We start from the raw sequence: 21,928 nt of genomic DNA, 5'->3' as shown, positions 1-21,928 counted from the left end.
AAGAAAGTATGGATTTTATCAAATAGATCCTTCATAAAACCTTTGGTGAACTGTAACTCCTTTAATATCTACCTGGTTAATATAAAGAATTGTAGAATTCACAAGATCAATTAGAAACTTCATTATTGTTTGTGTTTATTGAGGCTAACTAGAAGGTTTCAAGTCTGGCACGGGGAATAATGAAATAGAGTTTCAACCTAGCCAAGAAGCGAAGTAGACCTGAATTTCCTGACAATTTTTAAATAATCTAACAGTACCAGCATGAGCCCTTAGTTGCCTAGGTAATAAAGCAGGTTTCCATGGAAACCCATTGGCCTGTATCAAAGAAACGCTTTGAATTTTAATGGGGTGAAAGAGCATCATCTAAGAAAGACCAAATAGTTATTGCTAACTTAACTGTTCTTGGTGGTGACGGCCTTTTATGTTCATATTTGTTAATAGCGGTGGTTGTTTTTGCCAGAAAAACAAGCTTTAGATATGCAAATAATCGTAATAGCTAATACTGTCTTCTCTCCTCTACACACCACAAGAGAGTTTCTTTTTTTTAAAAGAAATATTTATTTATTTATTTATTTTTGGCTGCACTGGGTCTTCGTTGCTGCGCGCGGGCTTTCTCTAGTTGAGGCGAGAGGGGGCTACTCTTCGTTGCGGTGCGCAGGCTTCTCATTGTGGTGGGTTCTCTTGTTGCAGAGCACAGGCTGTAGGTGTGTGGGCTTCAGTAGATGTGGTACGCGGGCTCAGTAGTTGTGGCTCGCGTGCTCTAGAGCGCAGGCTCAGTAGTTGTGGCGCACGGGCTCAGTTGCTCCACGGCATGTGGGATCTTCCCGAACCAGGGCTCGAATCCATGTCCCCTGCATTGGCAGGCGGATTCTTAACCACTGCACCACCAGGGAAGCCCTACCAGTATACTTTATATACTTAAACTATATACATACACACAAACACACACTCATTTTATCCTTACAGTAACTGAGGTTGAATTCCCTGGAGATCCAGCGGTTAGGACTCCGTGCTTTCACTGCTGAGGGCCCGGGTTCAATCCCTGGTCGGGGAACTAAGATCTCGCAAGCTGAGTGGTGCAGCCAAAAAACAAAACAAAACAAAAAACAACAACTGAGGTAAGTGGTATTATCATCCTCATTTTACAGATGAGGAAACTCAGAGATAAGAAATTGAATAACTTACCTAACATCATACAACCAGTAAGAAGACAGCTGTGATGTGAAGTAAGGCAATCTGCCTACTCCACACTAAGCCTTTATTCTGTTAGCTCTCTATACCCCCCTTGCCATCCCAGCTTGTATTCCCTCCATCCCCCTAACTTAATTTTATTATGATGTTTTTGTTTTAAGATTTTTTGATGTGGACCATTTTTAAAGCCCTTATTGAATTTGTTACAACATTGCTTCTGTTTTTGGTTTTGGTTTTTTGGCCCCGAGGCATGTGGGATCTTAGTTCCCCGGCCAGGGATTGAACCCATGCCCCCAGCAGTGGAAGGTGAAGTCTCAACCACTGGACCACCAAAGAAGTCCCGATTATGATTTTTAAATGAATAGTTAGTATTTACATTATTGTGGCTATGCCAACTTTGCTAATTGCTGAGCCAAGTAATATACTATTTACATATTTCTTTTCTTTTTTCTCCTTCCTTTTTACTGAGGCTTGATACTAGCCCTTTTGGGGAGTCTGAAATTCTACCTACCTATTGTTAATGTTTTTCTCAAATGTGCCAGTGTTTCTGCCATATGCACATTAACAGTTTGTGTGTTTATTTCCTGAGAACACTTTCCTTCCTTCCTTCTGCTACGATACCTATTGGTTGCTCTCTGCAAAGATTTCATTGTGAGATTTCCCTTTGTGCCACAGATCCTCTTTCCTGGATCCTGTGCCATGTCTTCCTTTTGATTTCTTGTTTTTGGTGGAAGGTATTCTCCATAGCCCGTTACAGGAAAGTGTATGAGAGGTTTTCGAAAATCTGAAAATGTCTCTATCCTGCCCTCACATTTGATTGATAGTTTAGCTGGCTCTCGAATTCTAAGCTGCAAATAATTCTCCCTCAGAATCTTGAAGGTATTTGATTTGCTGTCATTTGGCTTCTGATGCCACTTGAGAAAGACAAGGCCATTCTGATTGCTAGTAATTTGTAAGTAGTCTTTATTTAGCTTAATAGAAGTTTCCAGGGGCATCTCTGGTGTTTTGAACTTTCACAACATGACTCGATTTGGGTCTCTTCCACACCTTTTGCTAGGCACACGGTGAGCCTTTTCCATCTAGAGTCTTGTGTCCTTTGGTTCTGGGAAATTTCCTCCCCTCTCTTTTCTCTCTTCCCTGAACTATTAGTAGGATGTTGGATTTAAAGGACTGATTGCCTAATTTTCTTTCTTTCTCTTATATTCCATCTTACTCTTATTTTGTTTGTCTTTCAGGAAGATTGTATCAAGTTCTTTTTATTTCTGCACCTCAAGTAACAAAGACTTAAAGTCATGCCTTCAGCAAGATAGGAGTTTAAGTATCTCTCATGCGAAAGTCCAGAGGTAGGCTGCCCATGTTGGCATGACAGCTCTGCTCTATGAAGAGGTCCCATCGGGCTCCTTCTATGCCCACATTTGCATCACGGATCACACCAGTTATCTTTTTAGGGAAGTTTCCTTAGTTGCAAGAAAATACTTTTACTCGCATGTCAAGAATTAGTCACATAGCTATATCTACATCTCGGTTGGAGAATCCACCCGGCCACATATTTTATGCGTGTCTTGGACAACTGGAATCCTCTTGTCATCTATAAGTACATTGTCTAATCTGGCAGCTGCTACCTACATGTGGCCGCTGAGGACTTGAAATGTGATTAGTCCAGATTAACATGTGTTTTAAGTTAAAATACACACTGGATTTAGAATAGTATGAAAAAAGGAAAATCAAATATTTTAGGTTGATTATAGGATAAAATGATAATATTTTTAATATATTGGGTTAAAAGAAATATATTATTATAATTCATCCCGCCTGCTTCTGTTTTCTATTTTACTTTTTTTAATGTGGCTACTAGAAAATTTTAAACTACGTATGTGGCTTGCCTTATATTTCTATTGGACAACGCAGCTGTATAAAATGGGAATAATAGAGTGCCTACCTCAGTGGCGCTCTATTATTAAATGAGAAAGATTAAATGAGATCCTAAGTGTAAAATGTTTAGCCCAGTGCCTGACAAAGAGTAAATACTCGGAAAAAGGAAAATAGACTAGTTAATAACGTAGTGTTTCATTGACTCTAACACGTCCATTCTTGTTCCTGCATTTTCACACCTCGGACTCATCGTACCGGGGATGACACCCAACTGTCGCCAGACCCCAGTCATAACATAGTTGTCACTGCCTGTGTGTGCATACATATCGAAAGCACTAGCATTCCGTACTTGCAGAGTGAGTGTCTGTGGCCTAGGAGACAATCTAGGAGATCAAGAAGGGGGCACTCTTAACCTCTAAGAATCAAAATGTTAAGGAGACAGGTGGAGGGTCATTCTGATGTGTTTAAGCAACATTCCCCAAATAGGAGTGAAGAGTAAGCTCCCTGTACCTAATTACAAAGTTGGCTGAATTGTTCAGCACCAATGGCTTTTAGCTCTTCAGTGGATCTGGAAAGACAAGAGGAGGGGAGGGGAGAAGATACGGTAAGAGGACTTGCTCAAAGTGCCTAATGCCATTGATGATAAGATTGGTGGAAAAACACAGACATTGGTGACCGAATCAAAAAGTGGTTCTGATGACTGGAACTCGAAATGTAATGAAGTTTCATGAATACCTTAATCAATTTCTGCTCTTATTTTCCTTCTTCTGTATGTATTACTGTGATATGATTTTTTTTAATTCATGCCTAAATATGTCTAAGTTTAAGATAAGAATCTTAGGTAATGAAAAAGCATTGTGTTATAGTTTAATTGGCAGCGCTTTTTCCTTTCTTAGGGGTACGTAAAACAATGGGGCAAATTCTAATTAATGCATTTTAGATTGATGAAACATAGTATTATTCCCTTTAAAGGACTTCTAAGTCCAAGATCAAGTGACCTCTAAAATATAGAATACTAATAACTAACACTTATGTTCTTTTTCCTATGACTCTTTTCTAACATACTAATATAGAATTTATTGTTTATGGTTATTGCTTATTGTCTCCCTGCTAGGTAGAGCAGCAGTTTTCATCTATATTGTTCTCTGATGTCTCCCAAGCCCCTAAAACAGTGCCTGGCACAGAGTAAGTTCTCAATAAATATCTGTTGAGTGAATGAATGAAATCTTTGTAAGTGCTGTTCTAAGTGCTCTGCTTGGATTATTCCATTTAACTTTCACAAGAAACCTAAGTAGATATTACAATCATCAACATTTTCAGTTAAGGAAACCCATGTATGTAAAAGTTCAGGAACCTGTCCAAGGTCACACAGCTTGACATCACTGGCGGGGGAGGGGGGCAGGATTCAAGCCCAGTCTGGTTCTGAACCTACACTCTTATCCACTGAACTTTGCTGCCTCTAATACTGCCTGTGTTTCCCTTCTTGATTTAACTCCTGCTGAGCTCCCGCTGCATTTGGTGCGTGCCTCTCTCATAGGTCTTATTACTCTTTATTAGAGGAGAGTATGGCCTGTGTCCTCCATAAGACTGAGCTTCTCAAGGACCGAGATCTATCCTTATTCATCTTTATTTCCCCAAGGCTGACCACAGTGCCTGGCACTGTGCAAGCTATGTAAATACAGAGCAAGAAGCATGAAAGAAGGATCAACGGTTCCCAACTGGCAGCTGAAGCATTAGTAGATCCGATGAAAAGGAAAAGCTTAGAAAGAGAAGCTTTCCTGGAGAAAGAATACTACGAGTTCCAGTTTTGAACTTATTGCAGTGATGGAAGGACAAACAAATGGAGATAGCCGTCAAGGGACTTGGAAAGAGAAAATGGGCACAAAGGTTCCATTAGGACTAAAACATAGACTTCCAAGTCTTTTTGAAAGAAGTGCTAACTGAAGCTCCGGGGGTGAATCAGCTCACCATGGAAAACAGAATGCAAAGAAAAGAAAAAGAGAGAAAAAAAGGCAGCATCTTGGAGCGTACCTATAGTTAATAGGAGGAAAAAGGGCAAGGAGTCAGCATAGAGATCTAAAAGAAATTCAGAAGGATCTCTGCAGGAACACTGAAGTCAAAGGAATCTTTCTTGTTTGTGTCCCTGAGTAGGTGTCTGTGATGACTGCTTTGTAAAACAGTACAGATTATAAATAAAAAAGTCCGTGGGCAGCAACAGAAAAACAACACATACGTTTTCAGTGCTACTGGGTCTGTCTGGCCCTGCCCACCATTGGTTTGGGGAGCAACTTAGTTCAGACCGGAGAATACCCACATGAAACTCCTCTCGATGGTAACACGACATGTCTTCCACCTCTTCACACTGACTTCTCTTCGCCTCCTCTCTCCTCCAAACATAGGCTGGAGATTACACCCTCTCTGTATCAAAACAGCACATCTGAAATCATCTCATGGCACCCACGTTCTTTTACTTGCCCATAGTCTCCCAAATTTTGTAAGGTGAATGTGGCCTCTCCAACTCTTATCCTGCATTATTGCTGTTGTTATTAACATGTATATATATACATATATATATATATATTTTTTTACCATATCTACACCTCAAAATTTCTCTCTTCTAGTTGTTTTTGCTCTGTTGGCTAGACCACAGAGCTCCTTGAGAGTAAGCGGGTGGGGGAAGGGGCATTATTGCAATTCATTGAATCTCTTTGGTAATACTTTCCTTATCTCTGCCCTAGGCCTACTACTGACCAGTAGGAATTGCTTAGCTGCCCAAGTGACAGTTAGCACTAGAGACTACTGACTTTTGACCTTGAAGGCCACAGAAGATGGTAAATCCATTAAAAACTTAGTCATCACACTATAAATATTCTGAATGACCATTATTTTTACCTTTCTGTGAATCAAATGTACTAAAGATGACCTTTCTCAGGCCAACTACTCTACTTTACTCAAAAATTATGACACGTATCATGCATATATGTGACATATATTCATTCTCATTCACAGAAGAGTGTATAAGATGTACTTGTACAGTTTATTTAAAGAATAATTATAAAACAAATACCCAGTTTCAGAAACAGAACATTGTCAGCCCCTCAGAAGCCCTCCCTGGTCATATCCCATTTCTCTTTTCTTAATAGTTTTGCTATTTAATGTATGTATCCTTAACAGGAGAGTTGAGTTTTGCATTTCTGAACCTTATGTAAGTGGAAACACATAGTATCTATTCTTTGATTGACTTGCTTCTTTCACTCAATACTGAGACTCATCATATTATTATAAATGGTTATAGTTTATATAGTTTATATAGTTTATATGGTTATAGTTGTTGTTCATTTTCATTGGTGCATTATACTTCACCTTATGACATCATAATTTATCCATTCTATTGTTGATATAAGTTTGGACTGTATGTTGTTTTTAGCTGTTACAAACTTGCAGATATACGAGAGATTCTGAATAGAATTGCTGAGCGACAGCAAATGTGTATCTTCAACTTTACTAAAGTCACAGTTTTCCAAAGTGACTGTGTCAATTTATACTACCATTAGAGTACCTCTTGTTGCGGAGCATGGACTCTAGGTGCGTGGGCTTCAGTAGTTGTAGTTGTGGCTCACGGGCTCTGGCGCACAGGCTTAGTTGTTCGGTGGCATGTGGGATCTTTCTGGACCGGGGATCAAACCCATGTCCTCTAGATTGGCAGGTGGATTCTTAACCACTGCGCCACCAGGGAAGCCTGATGTAGGTGTTTTTTATATATTCTGGGTACTAATTCCTCGTTATATGCTTTGCAAACTTCTTCTCCCATATTGTGACTCTTCCACTCACTTTATGGTGTTATTTGGTAAACAAAAGTCCTTAATTTTAATGTAGTTGAATTTATTGATCTTTTCCTTTATGGCTAAAAAAAAAATTATTCTCAATCCTAAAGTCATAAAATCATTCTTCCATACAGGTCCACAAAATTTATCTGAAATACTTGGAGACAGATGTGTTCTGGAATACAGACTTTTTTGGATATTGGAAAGGTACCATGGAACGTACAATGTATACTGTGTAGCAAGAACTGGGACAGTACTATAATCAAAAATATCAGTATTTCTACAGCAAAACATATAGTCAACTAAGTGATATATAAATAATGACTATCGTGACACTAAGTTACATTTTTCAACAAATGAGTTCCAAAGAGTTTGATGTTTCAAGGTTTGGGGATTTTGTAATTAGTACAAAAGTTATGGTGGCCTCATACAATAAAAATGGAATTATTTCAAAGTTTGAAGGAACTTACCAGTGGAACCATTGACCTGGAATTTATGTGTGAACCTTCATTACTACTGATTCAAATTTTTAATGGTTTGGGACTATTCATATTTTCTTCTCTTTAGTCAGCTAGTTGTATTTCTTGAGATTTGTATAATCATCTACATTTTATTTGCATCAAATTGTTTACAAGATGTTGTGTTTTGATTTCTAAAGTATAGTTTTTGTTATTGACATAGGTTGTTAACATCTCTCTTTTTATTGCTCAATACTGTTAAATATTTGTCATTTTTTTTAGTCTTTTCCAAAAAAAAAAAATCAACTTCTGGATTTTTACAATCTCCTCTGTGCAGTGGTGTGCTAGTTAATTAGCTCTGAACATAACGAAACAAAACACGACCAGAAGAGGTGTGCACAGTTGGCTCTCCTGAGCCAGTACAAGGCAGTGTCCGGCACACCACTACTTTCATTTCCCCTTTCATTCATTTCTGCTTTCAGCATTATGTCCCTCCTTCCACTTTCCTTAATTTTGCTCTCCTTTTTCTAACTTCTTGAAAGGGAATGTTTAGTTAAAGACCTTTCAGCCTCTTTTCTAATGTACTTACTTAAGGCTATAAACTTCCCTCTACGTATTATACGTTAACTTTATTCCACAGGTGTTGCTATTGTATTTTATTATTCAGCTCAAAAAATTTTCTCATTACCATTATGACTCTTTGGCTGTGGGTTACGTGGGCTTGTTTTTATAGTTCTTTATTGATTTCTAGCTTAACAGCACTGTGCTCAAAAAACACGTGCTGAATGATTTCAATCTTTAAAATTCGTTGAGAGTTGCTTTACAGCTAAGTATGCAGTTGATTTTGGTAATATGTCATGTTTGCGTTCCAAAACACATGTTCTGATTTTGGTTGTGTTTTTCTGTGTATATTCATTAGGTCAAGTTTGTACATCATGTTATTCAAATTTTCTGTACCCTTACTGATTTTCCTTTTGTTTGTCTTAACAATGACTGGGAAAGGCCTGTTAAAATCACCCACTATGGCCATATATTTTTTCTTTATAATTTCATCGATTCCCTTTATATATTATATATATATATATTTATTATTAAGTGCATAAAAATTTTTAACTTTAAATATATTTTTTTCAACTCATAAGTCATTCAAGACTCCTTCCATCCTTTTTGTATCTCATTAGTCATACTTAAAAGATACTATCTTTATATAAACTGCCCTTGATAGACACAGTATAAAATAATTGGTGGCCCTGGTAAAGCCAAAGCAATCCACTTATTAGACTCCATTAACTATTACAGAAATCCTTCCCATATTGTAGAACACATGTTTGGTGGTACTTAGGCTTCACACAGCCAACCTGAAAATCTGCGTATGTTTATTTGTAAAGGATTAAATGCCAGCACTGAGTGCAGAGCTGTAAACTGCTTGTGAGTTTTATAAGCACTTAGAATTCAACAGGACTAGACGATGGCGCAGATGGGATCTTTAAGAGACCTGGACGACTGACCTGTATCTACAAACGTGCTTTCAAATAAAGATTCTGCTGACATATTCACTAAAATATTAAAAAGAGCATCTTTCAAAATATCTGGAGCAGCGCTTTTCATTCCTTTTGAAAAACACCTCGGCGTTTAGGGAGTAAAAAAAGCCACAAGTAAGATTAAAACAATAATACAGGTATTAACTTTACCCACTCTCCTGACCAATTTGTATTACCTCCGGCAACTTTCAGATCCAAGCCCAAAGATCTTAGCTGTAAACTCTAATCAGGCTCACATTTTAATCCCACGAACTATCAGATCTCAGCCGACTGGAACGTGGCTTTCATATTCTTTCACTAGATGTCTCCCCATACCAACTAAAAGGATCTTGTCCATCTACAGAGGAAAGCCGCAAGGGTTCAAGCAAGGGAAAGGTGATAATGTTGGTAAATGTAACAGGATCAAATGTGAATCAGGAAACTGGGAGCTTGGTGCCCTGGGTTCTCAGCTCAGTCACTTATTTGCCATGTGTCCTGGGGTGTCACCCGCCTCTTTCTGGGATCGCTTCTTTCTTTTTTTCCCTTTAATTTAAAAAGCGAGGAGTTAAGCCTTCACGGCCCTTTAACGCTTCGTCCCGCTCTCATCTCAGGTGCCAACTTCCACACAAAGCCGCCGTTTCCGGCAGGGCTCGCACGTTAAGCTTTCCGAACGGCGCTTGGCGAGATATATGCAGAAATTTAGATTCATGAAAGAAGCACAGTTCGTTAAAATCACGAAAAACTGCAGGGAGAGAGGCAGCGAGACGTTAACAAAGCCAAGACCGCTCTGAGGAGTGCCCGGATCCCACCCACTTCCCACCCCCACAGCCCCAGGACCCGCCTCCCTCGCCCGAGCAGGCCCGGAAGTCACTGCGACAGGTAAGAGAACGGAACAGGAAGTCCCGCCCTCCTGGAACAGCGAACGGTAGCCCGTAAGGTTCATTCCAAGGCCAGCGCGTTCGCCGCGTGAATTGTTTCCTTGAGGGGGCGGGGTTCTACGACGCTTGAGCTCCCGCGGGCGAGGCGGCAGTGCGCCGCCAGTCTTCGGCATCGCGTCCTTCTTTCTCGGTTGTTGGGCTGCGTGCCTCTCCTCCAGTCGGCGCCGAAGGGAGCCTGGTTCTGGGCGGCCGGAGAGGTGGGCTTGCTGGCGGGGCTGGCGGGGCTGACGGGACTGGCGGGGCGGGCCGGGGAGGGTATGGACCCCGGAGGTCGCTGACTTTCTGCGAGCCTCGGGCTCCTCTTCTGCAAGACGCAGCAGCACTCCGTGTCCTGCCTGGTGATTTTGCCCTCGTGCATTTATTTGTATAGCACTTTGGTTCGAACAGCAACCTCGTAAAATGGGCACCGCTCCCCTGTTTTACCGAAGGGGAAACAGGCTCGAGAGAATAAGTGAAGTGTCTTAAGTGGCAGACCGTGTGAGAGCCGTAATTCTAACTCCGGCTTTCTTTTTTTTTTTCTTTTTTTTTTTTTGCGGTACGCGGGCCTCTCACAGCTGTGGCTTCTCGGGCCTCTCACAGCTGTGGCCTCTCCCGTTGCGGAGCGCAGGCTCCGGACGCGCAGGCTCAGCGGCCATGGCTCACGGGCCCAGCCGCTCCGCGGCAAGTGGGATCTTCCCGGACCGGGGAACGAACCCGCGTCCCCTGCATCGGCAGGCGGACTCTCAACCACTGCGCCCCCAGGGAAGCCCCTAACTCCGGCTTTCTGAGACCAAGCTGCCACTCCAGCAATGGAGCAAATTACCTGGTGTAAGGGATAAGCGTCAAAAGCGAGTGCTCTTACGATACCGTTAATATAATAGAACTGATTGGTTTCAGTCACATCATTAAAAAGCGGAGGCATAACTTTAAAAAAAGAGGGGTTTGGAGGGAACAACAGTATTTTTTCTTTGGCTTACCTAATTGCAAGTTCCTTGCTAATATCACGTGTTTTGGTTGGCAGCTTGAGCCCACTAGGAATGGCAGCCCCATCTATGAAAGAAAGGCAGGCTTGCTGGGGAGCCCGGGATGAGTACTGGAAGTGTTTAGATGAGAACACAGAGGACGCTTCTCGGTGCAAGAAGTTAAGAAGCTCATTTGAATCAAGCTGTCCCCAACAGTGGGTAAGTCACACTGGGACGTGTTTCTGTTTGCTGTCAAAATACATAGAGCTTACGATGAGTGGTGGGCTATGAAATGAGGCACCGTTTGAGGCATGTCAAATGAGCGGTTTCCGTGAGCAGCAGAGAAAACCTTGTCTCGTAATCCAGGCTTGTTTTCTGTACATAGCAGGCACACCTTTGGAAAATGTCACCTGACACTTTAAAGATGATTGAAAAGCAAAACATACGCACACTAACCAAAAAATTCCAGCCTTCTAAATTGGTAGATTTCTCCTGGATCTTCTGAGGGGATAGCATTTACTCTTGGGCAAGAGCTGGCAAATTCATTGGCCTAGAGCTGCTATCAGAAATAACGCATTCCCAGTTGCCCGCCCCAAATCATATGGTCATACACCCCAATGCAAATACAAAGGAGTTTAGAAAGTGGAAGAAACTAAATGATCACATGGTGGATTCTGCCACCAGCTGCTCCAAGTGCCTCGCCGACACGGGCTCTTGCTCTGTATTGCCAGTCCTTAGAATGGGAGGGGTTGGAAAAGGGAACTAACGTCACTGGGCTCAGTAAGTGCCCCGGTGTGAGTGCCTGATGCTCCTTCATCAGTACCCTTTGAGATGGGTGGTGTTGCCGTCAATTTCCAGAGGAGGCGACTGAAGCCCAGAGCATTGAAATAACTTGCTTTTTCACTATTGGGGCTGGAGAATGGGATGCTCGGAATTGAGATTACGGCAGGGCTGTGTTTGTTGGTAAGGACGAGGCCTAGGCTTTGATCCTGGCAGTAAGGTAGGTTGGAGGACAAGATCATTGAAGAAAGAGGCCAAGGACCTGAGAGGCCAGGGTCTGGCAGTATCAACCACTTGGATACTGAACCACCCAAGAGTTATGACATGAACATTGTTAGAGAAACTGACAGTAACCTACAAAGTTATAGATTACGCCAACAAAGAAGGGAGCAGTAGAGCAAAGCAATCAGAATAACTGCTGCCGCATCTGACAGTGACAGCTGTGCTCCCAGGGAAAACCGTTTTCATCTGCAGACTATTCTTAGTCTGTAACTGAGCTCCCTTTCCCAACCTGCGCCCTCAGCCCTTTGCTCCCTTTTCACCTGTGCTCTCTACTCAGGAGTCGTACCCAGTGGCCATAGAATAAAAGCAAACGATATTTACAGAGATTTGTGTGAGAAGGTGGGGAAGGAGACAGAGGGAGAAGTGATGGGAGTATTCTCTGAGTGCATTCTGTGTGAGAAATTGTGTTTTCATTAGCTTTAATTTTCATTCAGTCTTGTGAGGTACTCTTGTATCTCTTTTATGTAATAGAAACTAAGGCTCAGAAGGGTGAAATGATTTGTTCAAGATCGGCTAACCAGCAAAGTAGTAGAGAGGGGATTTGAAAGTAGGTCTCTCTGATTGCACAGTTTGGATTCTTTTACTTAGCTGAAGCCACAGCCAGAGAATAAAGGTAAAAATAAAACCACCAAATAGAGATTCACAATGAATACTTCTATGATAAAACACTAAAAATAAAAATTTCTTACATAATAAATATTCCATAAAACTGTGCTGTCACAAAACCAAATTACTCTTCTCTGCCCCTTTGCTTATCCCTTTTATAGCGCTCATCAGTCGGCCTTGCATAATGGCCTGATTTAAAGCCTCCTATTGGTTCGTAGCTTAGGAAGAAGCAGGGATCATATCTGTCATTGTAACATCATCCAACGCAGTCTTCCACAAATAGAGCAACCGGACAGCCAACATGCTTGATCCTAACATCAATTTCAGATACTGTCTTTTCCCTGTGAACCTTTGAAATGTCTCAGAAATTCCAGTATTTTGGCATTCATGCTCCTATCCTGCATCTCATCTAATGGCTTAGAGGACACTAGCATTATACATACACAGTGCTTCTCAAGAATTGCTTGTTGGTTTATTAGCCTTTTGGACATCAGCCTCTTCGAGGTGCCACATGTCGAGGGTCCTCAGCTGTTAACTGAACGGAAAAGACTATGGAGCAGAGCTTTTCAAGCAGAGAGCACGGTGTATGCAAAGGCATGGAGGCAAGATGCATGAGAAATCAGCACATTCAGGACATGGGGTATCTCTGGACAGGTAGCATTGCAGGGACTGGTGGTAAACCCAGAAGATAGACAGATGGACAGAGATTAAGCCATGAATGACCTGATTTGTCTTACTGAGGAGTTTGGATGTTGACCTTGAAGGCAATAGGGATACCTTGAAAGACCTTTAAACAAGCAGTGCCGTGATCATATTGGAATTTCAAAAAGATTATTCTGGGCAGTGGTGTGATGGATGGATGAAGGAGGGTAGAGAAACCAGTTAAAGAGCTATTAAAACAATCCAAGTAAGGAATGATGTGGGCCTGTACTGTCGCGATCAAGAAGGGGAAAGAGATCGGAGCATTTGGGTGGACGGTGACGCGGTCACTGAAATAGGTGACGGGGGAGAAACATGTCTGGAGAGGAGCTGAGTTCTGGACAAGTTGGGACTGAAGTATAAGTAGGACCACTAAATGGCATTGTCATTTAGGCAGTTGGAGATGTGACAAGAGATGCAAAGATCTATTGATTTGCCACAAAAATGTTAAGAGCATTCTCCACTTCTTCATCTGGTGCCCTTTACATATAACACCCGTCCCAGCTCAGTCAGCCTAAGGACACCAGGGATGTGGAGTCTGACAGTGAGATTTATTAACGTGCTCTAACCAGGGAGCCCCACGCACTGGAGCTGCTGTGGGCGTTTCACCAGCCAAGGGAAAGGAGCTATCAGAGGGTTTGGGGAAGGGTGGAGCTTAGGTGAAACTGAAATGAAGTGGTGCTCTGATGGGCTCAGAGCAAAGCAGGGCTGTGTATAAGCAGGTCGTCAACTCTGGACTGAGAAGTGGACCCAGGGTCTTATTTTCCACAAAGAAAAATGCTTCCATGTCGTCAGGCTCAGAAATCCTTATGTGAAGTCCTGCACCTGAGTTGGAAATCAAGACTGCTTCTTTTCATCAAAGTGCCTATCAGATCCCCCCCAGGCAAAAGTGGGGTGTTTCATTCTTACCGAAAAAACTTCAAAGAGCAAATTTCTGATAGTTTGATTTTAGAGAACAGAGTTTCTTGGTGAATAAGAAAGCAGTAGGGACTTCCCTGGTGGCGCAGTGGTTAAGAATCCACCTGCCAATGCAGGGGACACAGGTTCCAGCCCTGGTCCGGGAAGATCCCACATGCCGCGGACCAACTAAGCCCGTGTGCCACAACTACTGAGCCTGCGCTCTAGAGTCCACAAGCCACAACTACTGAGCCTGCGTGCCGCAGCTCCTAAAGCCCGCACGCCTAGAGCCTGTGCTCCACAACAAGAGAAGTCACCGCAATGAGAAGCCCGTGCACCGCAACGAAGAGTAGCCCCTGCTCGCTGCAGCTAGAGAAAGCCCGCGCGCAGCAACGAAGACCCAACACAGCCCCCCCCCCCAAAAAGCATTACTCACTCAAAGGGGTCTCTTAGGACAGTGGCTGTGGTGTGTCCTACAGAGGAATGTTAACTTTGTAGCTGGCTTTATCTGAGTCTCTTATCCCAGCTTGAGACAGGGCAGGCACAGTTTTACATTCTTAACTCAGGCTCTACTGAAATATTTAAGAATTAAATCCTAAGAAAAGCTTTTCTGTTCTGACAGTGAAAACGTGTGTGGTATCATGCCTTTGTCTTGTCTGCAAAGCAGCTCAGGTGCAGATGCTGTGGGGATTTGGTGGTTGGCCTTGATTTTCTACTTCTGTGATTTTACTGTTTCAGGATATAGGGCCTTAAGATACTCCAAATTCCCTATGGCAAGAGGAGGATGTAAATAGAAATAATAAAATGAAATATTTAGTGTATTAAAGTTTTACAATCAGTTTACTTATTCACAGTTCATGAATATAATTTTTAACTATGTGTCTATCTCCTTAAATGTATGTTCCAGATAAGATAAACTTAATACAAATATGATTGCTGGTGAATTGAAAAACTTGTTGAACTTACAGTGGACAGGAAAAACTTGTACAATGTCTTTAAATCATGAAGTCTTTTTTTTTCCTTAACATCTTTATTGGAGTATAATTGCTTTACAACGGTGTGTTAGTTTCTGCTTTACAGCAAAATGAATCAGTTATATATATACATATGTTTCCATATCTCTTCCCGCTTGCGTCTCCCTCCCTCCCACCCTCCCTATCCCACCCCTCCAGGCGATCACAAAGCACCGAGCTTATCTCCCTGTGCTATGCCGCTGCTTCCCACTAGCTCTCTGCCTTACCTTTGGTAGCACATATATGTCCATGCCTCTCTCTCGCTTTGTCACAGCTTACCCTTCCCCCTCCCCATATCCTCAAGTCCATTCTCTAGTAGGTCTGTGTCTTTATTCCTGTCTTACCCCTAGGTTCTTCATGACATTTTTTTCCTTAAATTCCATATATATGTGTTAGCGTACGGTATTTGTCTCTCTCTTTCTGACTTACTTCACTCTGTATGACAGACTCTAGGTCTATCCACCTCATGACAAATAGCTCAATTTCATTACTATTTATGGCTGAGTAATATTCCATTGTATATATGTGCCACATCTTCTTTATCCATTCATCCGATGATGGACACTTAGGTTGTTTCCATCTCCGGGCTATTGTAAATAGAGCTGCAATAAACATTTTGGTACACGACTCTTTTTGAATTTTGGTTTTCTCAGGGTATATGCCCAGTAGTGGGATTGCTGGGTCATATGGTAGTTCTATTTGTAGTTTCTTAAGGAACCTCATACTGTTCTCCATAGTGGCTGTATCAATTTACATTCCCACCAACAGTGCAAGAGGGTTCCCTTTTCTCCACACCCTCTCCAGCATTCATTGTTTGTAGATTTCTTGATGATGGCCATTCTGACTGGTGTGAGATGATACCTCATTGTAGTTTTGATTTGCATTTCTCTAATGATTAGTGATGTTGCGCATTCTTTCATGTGTTTGTTGGCAGTCTGTATGTCTTCTTTGGAGAAATGTCTATTTAGGTCTTCTGCCCATTTTTGGATTGGGTTGTTTGTTTTTTTGTTATTGAGCTGCATGAGCTGCTTGTAAATTCTGGAAATTAACCACTTCTCAGTAGCTTCATTTGCAAATATTTTCTCCTATTCTGAGGGTTGTCTTTTGGTCTTGTTTATGGTTTCCTTTGCTGTGCAAAAGCTTTGAAGTTCCGTTAGGTCCCATTTGTTTATTTTTGTTTTTATTTCCATTTCTCTAGGAGGTGGGTCAAAAAGGATCTTGCTGTGATTTATGTCATAGAGTGTCCTGCCTATGTTTTCCTCTAAGAGTTTGATAGTTTCTGGCCTTAAATTTAGGCCTTTAATCCATTTTGAGCTTATTTTTGTGTATGGTGTTAGGGAGTGACCTAATTTCATACTTTAACATGTACCTGTCCAGTTTTCCCAACACCACTTATTGAAGAGGCTGTCCTTTCTCCAGTGTACATTCCTGCCACCTTTATCAAAGATAAGGTGACCATATGTGCGTGGGTTTATCTCTGGGCTTTCTATCCTGTTCCATTGATCTTTCTGTTTTTGTGCCACTACCATACTGTCTTGATTACTGTAGCTTTGTAGTATAGTCTGAAGTCAGGGAGCCTGATTCCTCCAGCTCCTTTTTTCGTTCTCAAGATTGCTTTGGCTATTCGGGGTCTTTTGTGTTTCCATACAAATCGTGAAATTTTTTGTTCTAGTTCGGTGAAAAATGCCAGTGGTAGTTTAATAGGGATTGCATTGAATCTGTAGATTGCTTTGGGTAGTAGAGTCATTTTCACAATGTAGATTCTTCCAATCCAAGAACATGGTATATCTCTCCATCTATTTGTATCATCTTTAATTTCTTTCTTCAGTGTCTTATAATTTCCTGCATACAGGTCTTCTGTCTCCTTAGGTAGATTTATTCCTAGATATTTTATTCTTTTTGTTGCAATGGTAAATGGGAGTGTTTTCTTGAGTTCACTTTCAGATTTTTCATCATTAGTGTATAGGATGCCAGAGATTTCTGTGCATTAATTTTGTATCCTGCTACTTTACCAAATTCATTGCTTAGCTCTAGTAGTTTTCTGGTAGCATCTTTAGGATTCTCTATGTATAGTATCATGTCATCTGCAAACAGTGACAGCTTTACTTCTTCTCTTCCGATTTGGATTCCTTTTATTTCCTTTTCTCCTCTGACTGCTGTGGCTAAAACTGCCAAAACTATGTTCAATAAGACTGGTGAGAGTGGGCAACCTTGTCTTGTCCCTGATCTTAGTTGAAATGCTTTCAGTTTTTCACCATTGAGGATGATGTTGGCTGTGGGTTTGTCATATATGGCCTTTATTATGTTGAGGAAAGTTCCCTCTGTGCCTCCTTTCTGCAGGGTTTTTATCATAAATAGGTGTTGAATTTTGTCAAAAGCTTTCTCTGCATCTATTGAGATGATCATATGGTTTTTCTCCTTCAGTTTGTTAATATGGTTTATCACATTGATAGATTTGTGTATATTGAAGAATCCTTGCATTCCTGGAATAAACCCCACTTGATCATGGTGTATGATCCTTTTAGTGTGCTGTTGGATTCGGTTTGCTAGTATTTTGTTAAGGATTTTTGCATTTATGTTCATCAGTGATATTGGCCTGTAGTTTTCTTTCTTTGTGACATCCTTGTCTGGTTTTGGTATCAAGGTGCACGGTGGCCTCGCAGAAGGAGTTTGGGAGTGTTCCTCCCTCTGCTATATTTTGGAAGAGTTTGAGAAGGATAGGTGTTAGCTCTTCTCTAAATGTTTGATAGAATTCGCCTGTGAAGCCGCCTGGTCCTGGGCTTTTGTTTGTTGGAAGATTTGTAATCACAGTTTCAATTTCAGTGCTTGTGATTGGTCTGTTCATATTTTCTGTTTCTTCCTGATTCAGTCTTGGCAGGTTGTGCCTTTCTAAGAATTTGTCCATTTCTTCCAGATTGTCCATGTTATTGGCATAGAGTTGCTTGTAGTAATCTGTCATGATCTTTTGTATTTCTGCAGTGTCAGTTGTTACTTCTCCTTTTTCATTTCTAATTCTATTGATTTGAGTCTTCTCGCTTTTTTTCTTGATGAGTCTGGCTAGTGGGTTATCTATTTTGTTTATCTTCTCAAAGAACCAGCTTTTAGTTTTATTGATCTTTGCTATTGTTTCCTTCATTTCTTTTTCATTTATTTCTGATCTGATTTGTATGATTTCTTTCCTTCTGCTAAATTTGGTTTTTTTTTGTTCTTTCTCTAATTGCTCGAGGTGCAAGGTTAGGTTGTTTATTCGAGATGCTTCCTGTTTCTTAAGGTAGGATTGTATTGCTACACACTTTCCCTCTTAGAACTGCTTTTGCTGCATCCCATAGATTTTGGGTCGTTGTGTCTCCATTGTCATTTGTTTGTAGGTATTTTTTAATTTCCTCTTTGATTTCTTCAGTGATCACTTGGTTATTAATAAGTAGTGTATTGTTTAACCTCCATGTGTTTGTATTTTTTACAGATCTTTTCCTGTAATTGATATCTAGTTTCATAGCGTTGCGATCGGAAAAGATACTTGATATAATTTCGATTTTCTTAAATTTACCAAGACTTGATTTGTGACCCAAGATATGATCTATCCTGGAGAATGTTCCATGAGCACTATAGAAAAATGTGTATTCTGTTGTTTTTGGATGTAATGTCCGATAAATATCAATTAAGTCCATCTTGTTTAATGTATCATTTAAAGCTTGTGTTTCCTTATTTATTTTCATTTTGGATGATCTGTCCATTGGTGAAAGTGGGGTGTTAAAGTCCCCTACTATGAATGTGTTACTGTCGATTTCCCCTTTTATGGCTGTTAGTATTTGCCTTATGTATTGAGGTGCTCCTACGTTGGGTGCATAAATACTTACAATTGTTATATCTTCTTCTTGGATCGATCCCTTGATCATTATGTAGTGTCCTTCTTTGTCTCTTCTAATAGTCTTTATTTTAGTCTATTTTGTCTGTTATGAGAATTGCTACTCCAGCTTTCTTTTGGTTTCCATTTGCATGAAATATCTTTTTCCATCCCCTTACTTTCAGTCTGTATGTGTCTCTAGGTCTGAAGTGGGTCTCTTGTAGACAGCAAATATATGGGTCTTGTTTTTGTATCCATTCAGCCAATCTGTGTCTTTTGGTGGGAGCGTTTAGTCCATTTACATTTAAGGTAATTATCGATATGTATGTTCCTGTTCCCATTTTCTTAACTGTTTTGGGTTCGTTATTGTAGGTCTTTTCCTTCTCTTGTGTTTCTTGCCTAGAGAGGTTCCTTTAGCAGTTGTTACAGAGCTGGTTTGGAAGTGCTGAACTCTCTCAGCTTTTTCTCGTCTGTAAAGGTTTTAATTTCTCCATCAAATCTGAATGAGATCCTTGCTGGGTAGAGTAATCTTGGTTGCAGGTTTTCCTCCTTCATCACTTTAAATATGTCCTGCCAGTCCCTTCTGGCTTGCAGAGTTTCTGCCGAAAGATCAGCTGTTAACCTTATAGGGATTCCCTGGTGTGTTATTTGTTGTTTTTCCCTTGCTGCTTTTAATATGTTTTCTTTGTATTTAATTTTTTTAAACATCTTTATTGGGGTATAATTGCTTTACAATGGTGTGTTAGTTTCTGCTTTATACCAAAGTGAATCAGTTATACATACACATATGTTCTCATATCTCTTCCCTCTTGTGCCTCCCTCCCTCCCACCCTCCCTATCCCACTCCTCCAGGCGGTCACAAAGCACCGAGCCGATATCCCTGTGCCATGCGGCTGCTTCCCACTAGCTATCTACCTTACGTTTGTTAGTGTATATATGTCCATGCCTCTCTCTCGCCCTGTCACAGCTCACCCTTCCCCCTCCCCATATCCTCAAGTCCGTTCTCCAGTATGTCTGTGTCTTTATTCCTGTCTTACCCCTAGGTTCTTCATGACATTTTTTCCCCTTAAATTCCATATATATGTGTTAGCATACGGTATTTGTCTTTTTCTTTCTGACTTACTTCACTCTGTATGACAGACTCTAGGTCTATCCACCTCATGACAAATAGCTCAATTTCGTTTCTTTTTATGGCTGAGTAATATTCCGTTGTATATATGTGCCACATCTTCTTTATCCATTCATCCGATGATGGGCACTTAGGTTGTTTCCATCTCCGGGCTATTGTCAATAGAGCTGCAGTGAACATTTTGGTACATGACTCTTTTTGAATTTTGGTTTTCTCAGGGTATATGCCCAGTAGTGGGATTGCTGGGTCATATGGTAGTTCTATTTGTAGTTTTTTAAGGAACCTCCATACTGTTCTCCATAGTGGCTGAACCAATTCACATTCCCACCAGCAGTGCAAGAGTGTTCCCTTTTCTCCACACCCTCTCCAGCAAGTATTGTTTCTAGATTTTTTGATGATGGCCATTCTGACTGGTGTGAGAAGATATCTCATTGTAGTTTTGATTTGCATTTCTCTAATGATTAATGATGTTGAGCATTGTTTCATGTGTTTGTTGGCAGTCTGTATATCTTCTTTGGAGAAATGTCTATTTAGGTCTTCTGCCCATTTTTGGATTGGGTTGTTTGTTTTTTTGTTATTGAGCTGCATGAGCTGCTTGTAAATTTTGGAGATTAATCCTTTGTCAGTTGTTTCCTTTGCAAATATTTTCTCCCATTCTGAGGGTTGTCTTTTGGTCTTGTTTATGGTTTCCTTTGCTGTGCAAAAGCTTTGAAGTTTCGTTAGGTCCCATTTGTTTATTTTTGTTTTTATTTCCATTACTCTCGGAGGTGGGTCAGAAAGGATCTTGCTGTGATTTATGTCATAGAGTGTTCTGCCTATGTTTTCCTGTAAGAGTTTGATAGTTTCTGGCCTTACATTTAGGCCTTTAATCCATTTTGAGCTTATTTTTGTGTATGGTGTTAGGGAGTGACCTAATCTCATACTTTCACATGTATCTGTCCGGTTTTCCCAGCACCAGTTATTGAAGAGGCTGTCCTTTCTCCAGTGTACATTCCTGCCACCTTTATCAAAGATAAGGTGTCCATATGTGCGTGGGTTTATCTCTGGGCTTTCTATCCTGTTCCATTGATCTATCTTTCTGTTTTTGTGCCACTACCATACTGTCTTGATTACTGTAGCTTTGTAGTATAGTCTGAAGTCAGGGAGCCTGATTCCTCCAGCTCCTTTTTTCGTTCTCAAGGTTGCTTTGGCTATTCGGGGTCTTTTTTGATTCCATACAAATTGCGAAATTTTTTGTTCTAGTTCTGTGAAAAATGCCAGTGGTAGTTTGATAGGGATTGCATTGAATCTATAGATTGTTTTGGGTAGTAGAGTCATTTGCACAATGTTGATTCTTCCAGTCCAAGAACATGGTATATCTCTCCATCTATTTGTATCATCTTTAATTTCTTTCTTCAGTGTCTTATAATTTCCTGTATACAGGTCTTTTGTCTCCTTAGGTAGGTTTATTCCTAGATATTTTATTCTTTTTGTTGCAATGGTAAATGGGAGTGTTTTCTTGAGTTCACTTTCAGATTTTTCATCATTAGTATATAGGAATGCCAGAGATTTCTGTGCATTAATTTTGTACCCTGGTACGTTACCAGATTCATTGCTTAGCTCTAGTAGTTTTCTGGTAGCATCTTTAGGATTCTCTATGTATAGTATCGTGTCATCTGCAAACAGTGACAGCTTTACTTCTTCTCTTCCGATTTGGATTCCTTTTATTTCCTTTTCTTCTCTGATTGCTGTGGCTAAAACTTCCAAAACTATGTTGAATAAGAGTGGTGAGAGTGGGCAACCTTGTCTTGTCCCTGATCTTAGTTGAAATGCTTTCAGTTTTTCACCATTGAGGATGATGTTGGCTGTGGGTTTGTCATATATGGCCTTTATTATGTTGAGGAAAGTTCCCTCTGTGCCTCCTTTCTGCAGGGTTTTTATCATAAATAGGTGTT

At 40.8% G+C, this 21,928-nt stretch overlaps 2 protein-coding genes across 11 annotated transcripts in view; both read left to right on the top strand.

The window, feature by feature from the left end:
• Window positions 1–8,931, top strand: part of SLC35F3 (solute carrier family 35 member F3) — a 313,342-nt gene extending 304,411 nt beyond the window's left edge. For 2 of the 6 annotated variants that reach the window (XR_009559302.1, XR_009559307.1), the window contains one exon: window positions 4,178–8,931. The gene's annotated coding sequence lies outside the window, so the exon portion shown is untranslated. The remainder of the gene's footprint in view (window positions 1–4,177) is intronic. The other 4 variants (XR_009559306.1, XR_009559303.1, XR_009559305.1 and 1 more) reach the window with 4 other exon arrangements.
• Window positions 8,932–9,802: 871 nt separating this feature from the next.
• Window positions 9,803–21,928, top strand: part of COA6 (cytochrome c oxidase assembly factor 6) — a 41,501-nt gene continuing 29,375 nt past the window's right edge. For 4 of the 5 annotated variants that reach the window (XR_009559285.1, XM_060286138.1, XM_060286135.1 and 1 more), the window contains exons 1-2: window positions 9,803–10,000; window positions 10,804–10,963. Coding sequence is in view for 4 of the 5 variants with exons in the window: in XM_060286138.1 (XP_060142121.1) it covers window positions 10,820–10,963 (144 nt within the window). In the remaining variant the exon portion in view is untranslated. The remainder of the gene's footprint in view (window positions 10,001–10,803; window positions 10,964–21,928) is intronic. The other variant, XM_030839537.3, reaches the window with a different exon arrangement.

This window comes from Globicephala melas, chromosome 16, assembly GCF_963455315.2.
Source record: "Globicephala melas chromosome 16, mGloMel1.2, whole genome shotgun sequence".
Taxonomy (NCBI): Eukaryota; Metazoa; Chordata; class Mammalia; order Artiodactyla; family Delphinidae; genus Globicephala; species Globicephala melas.
This window is presented reverse-complemented; position numbering and strand designations above follow the sequence as displayed.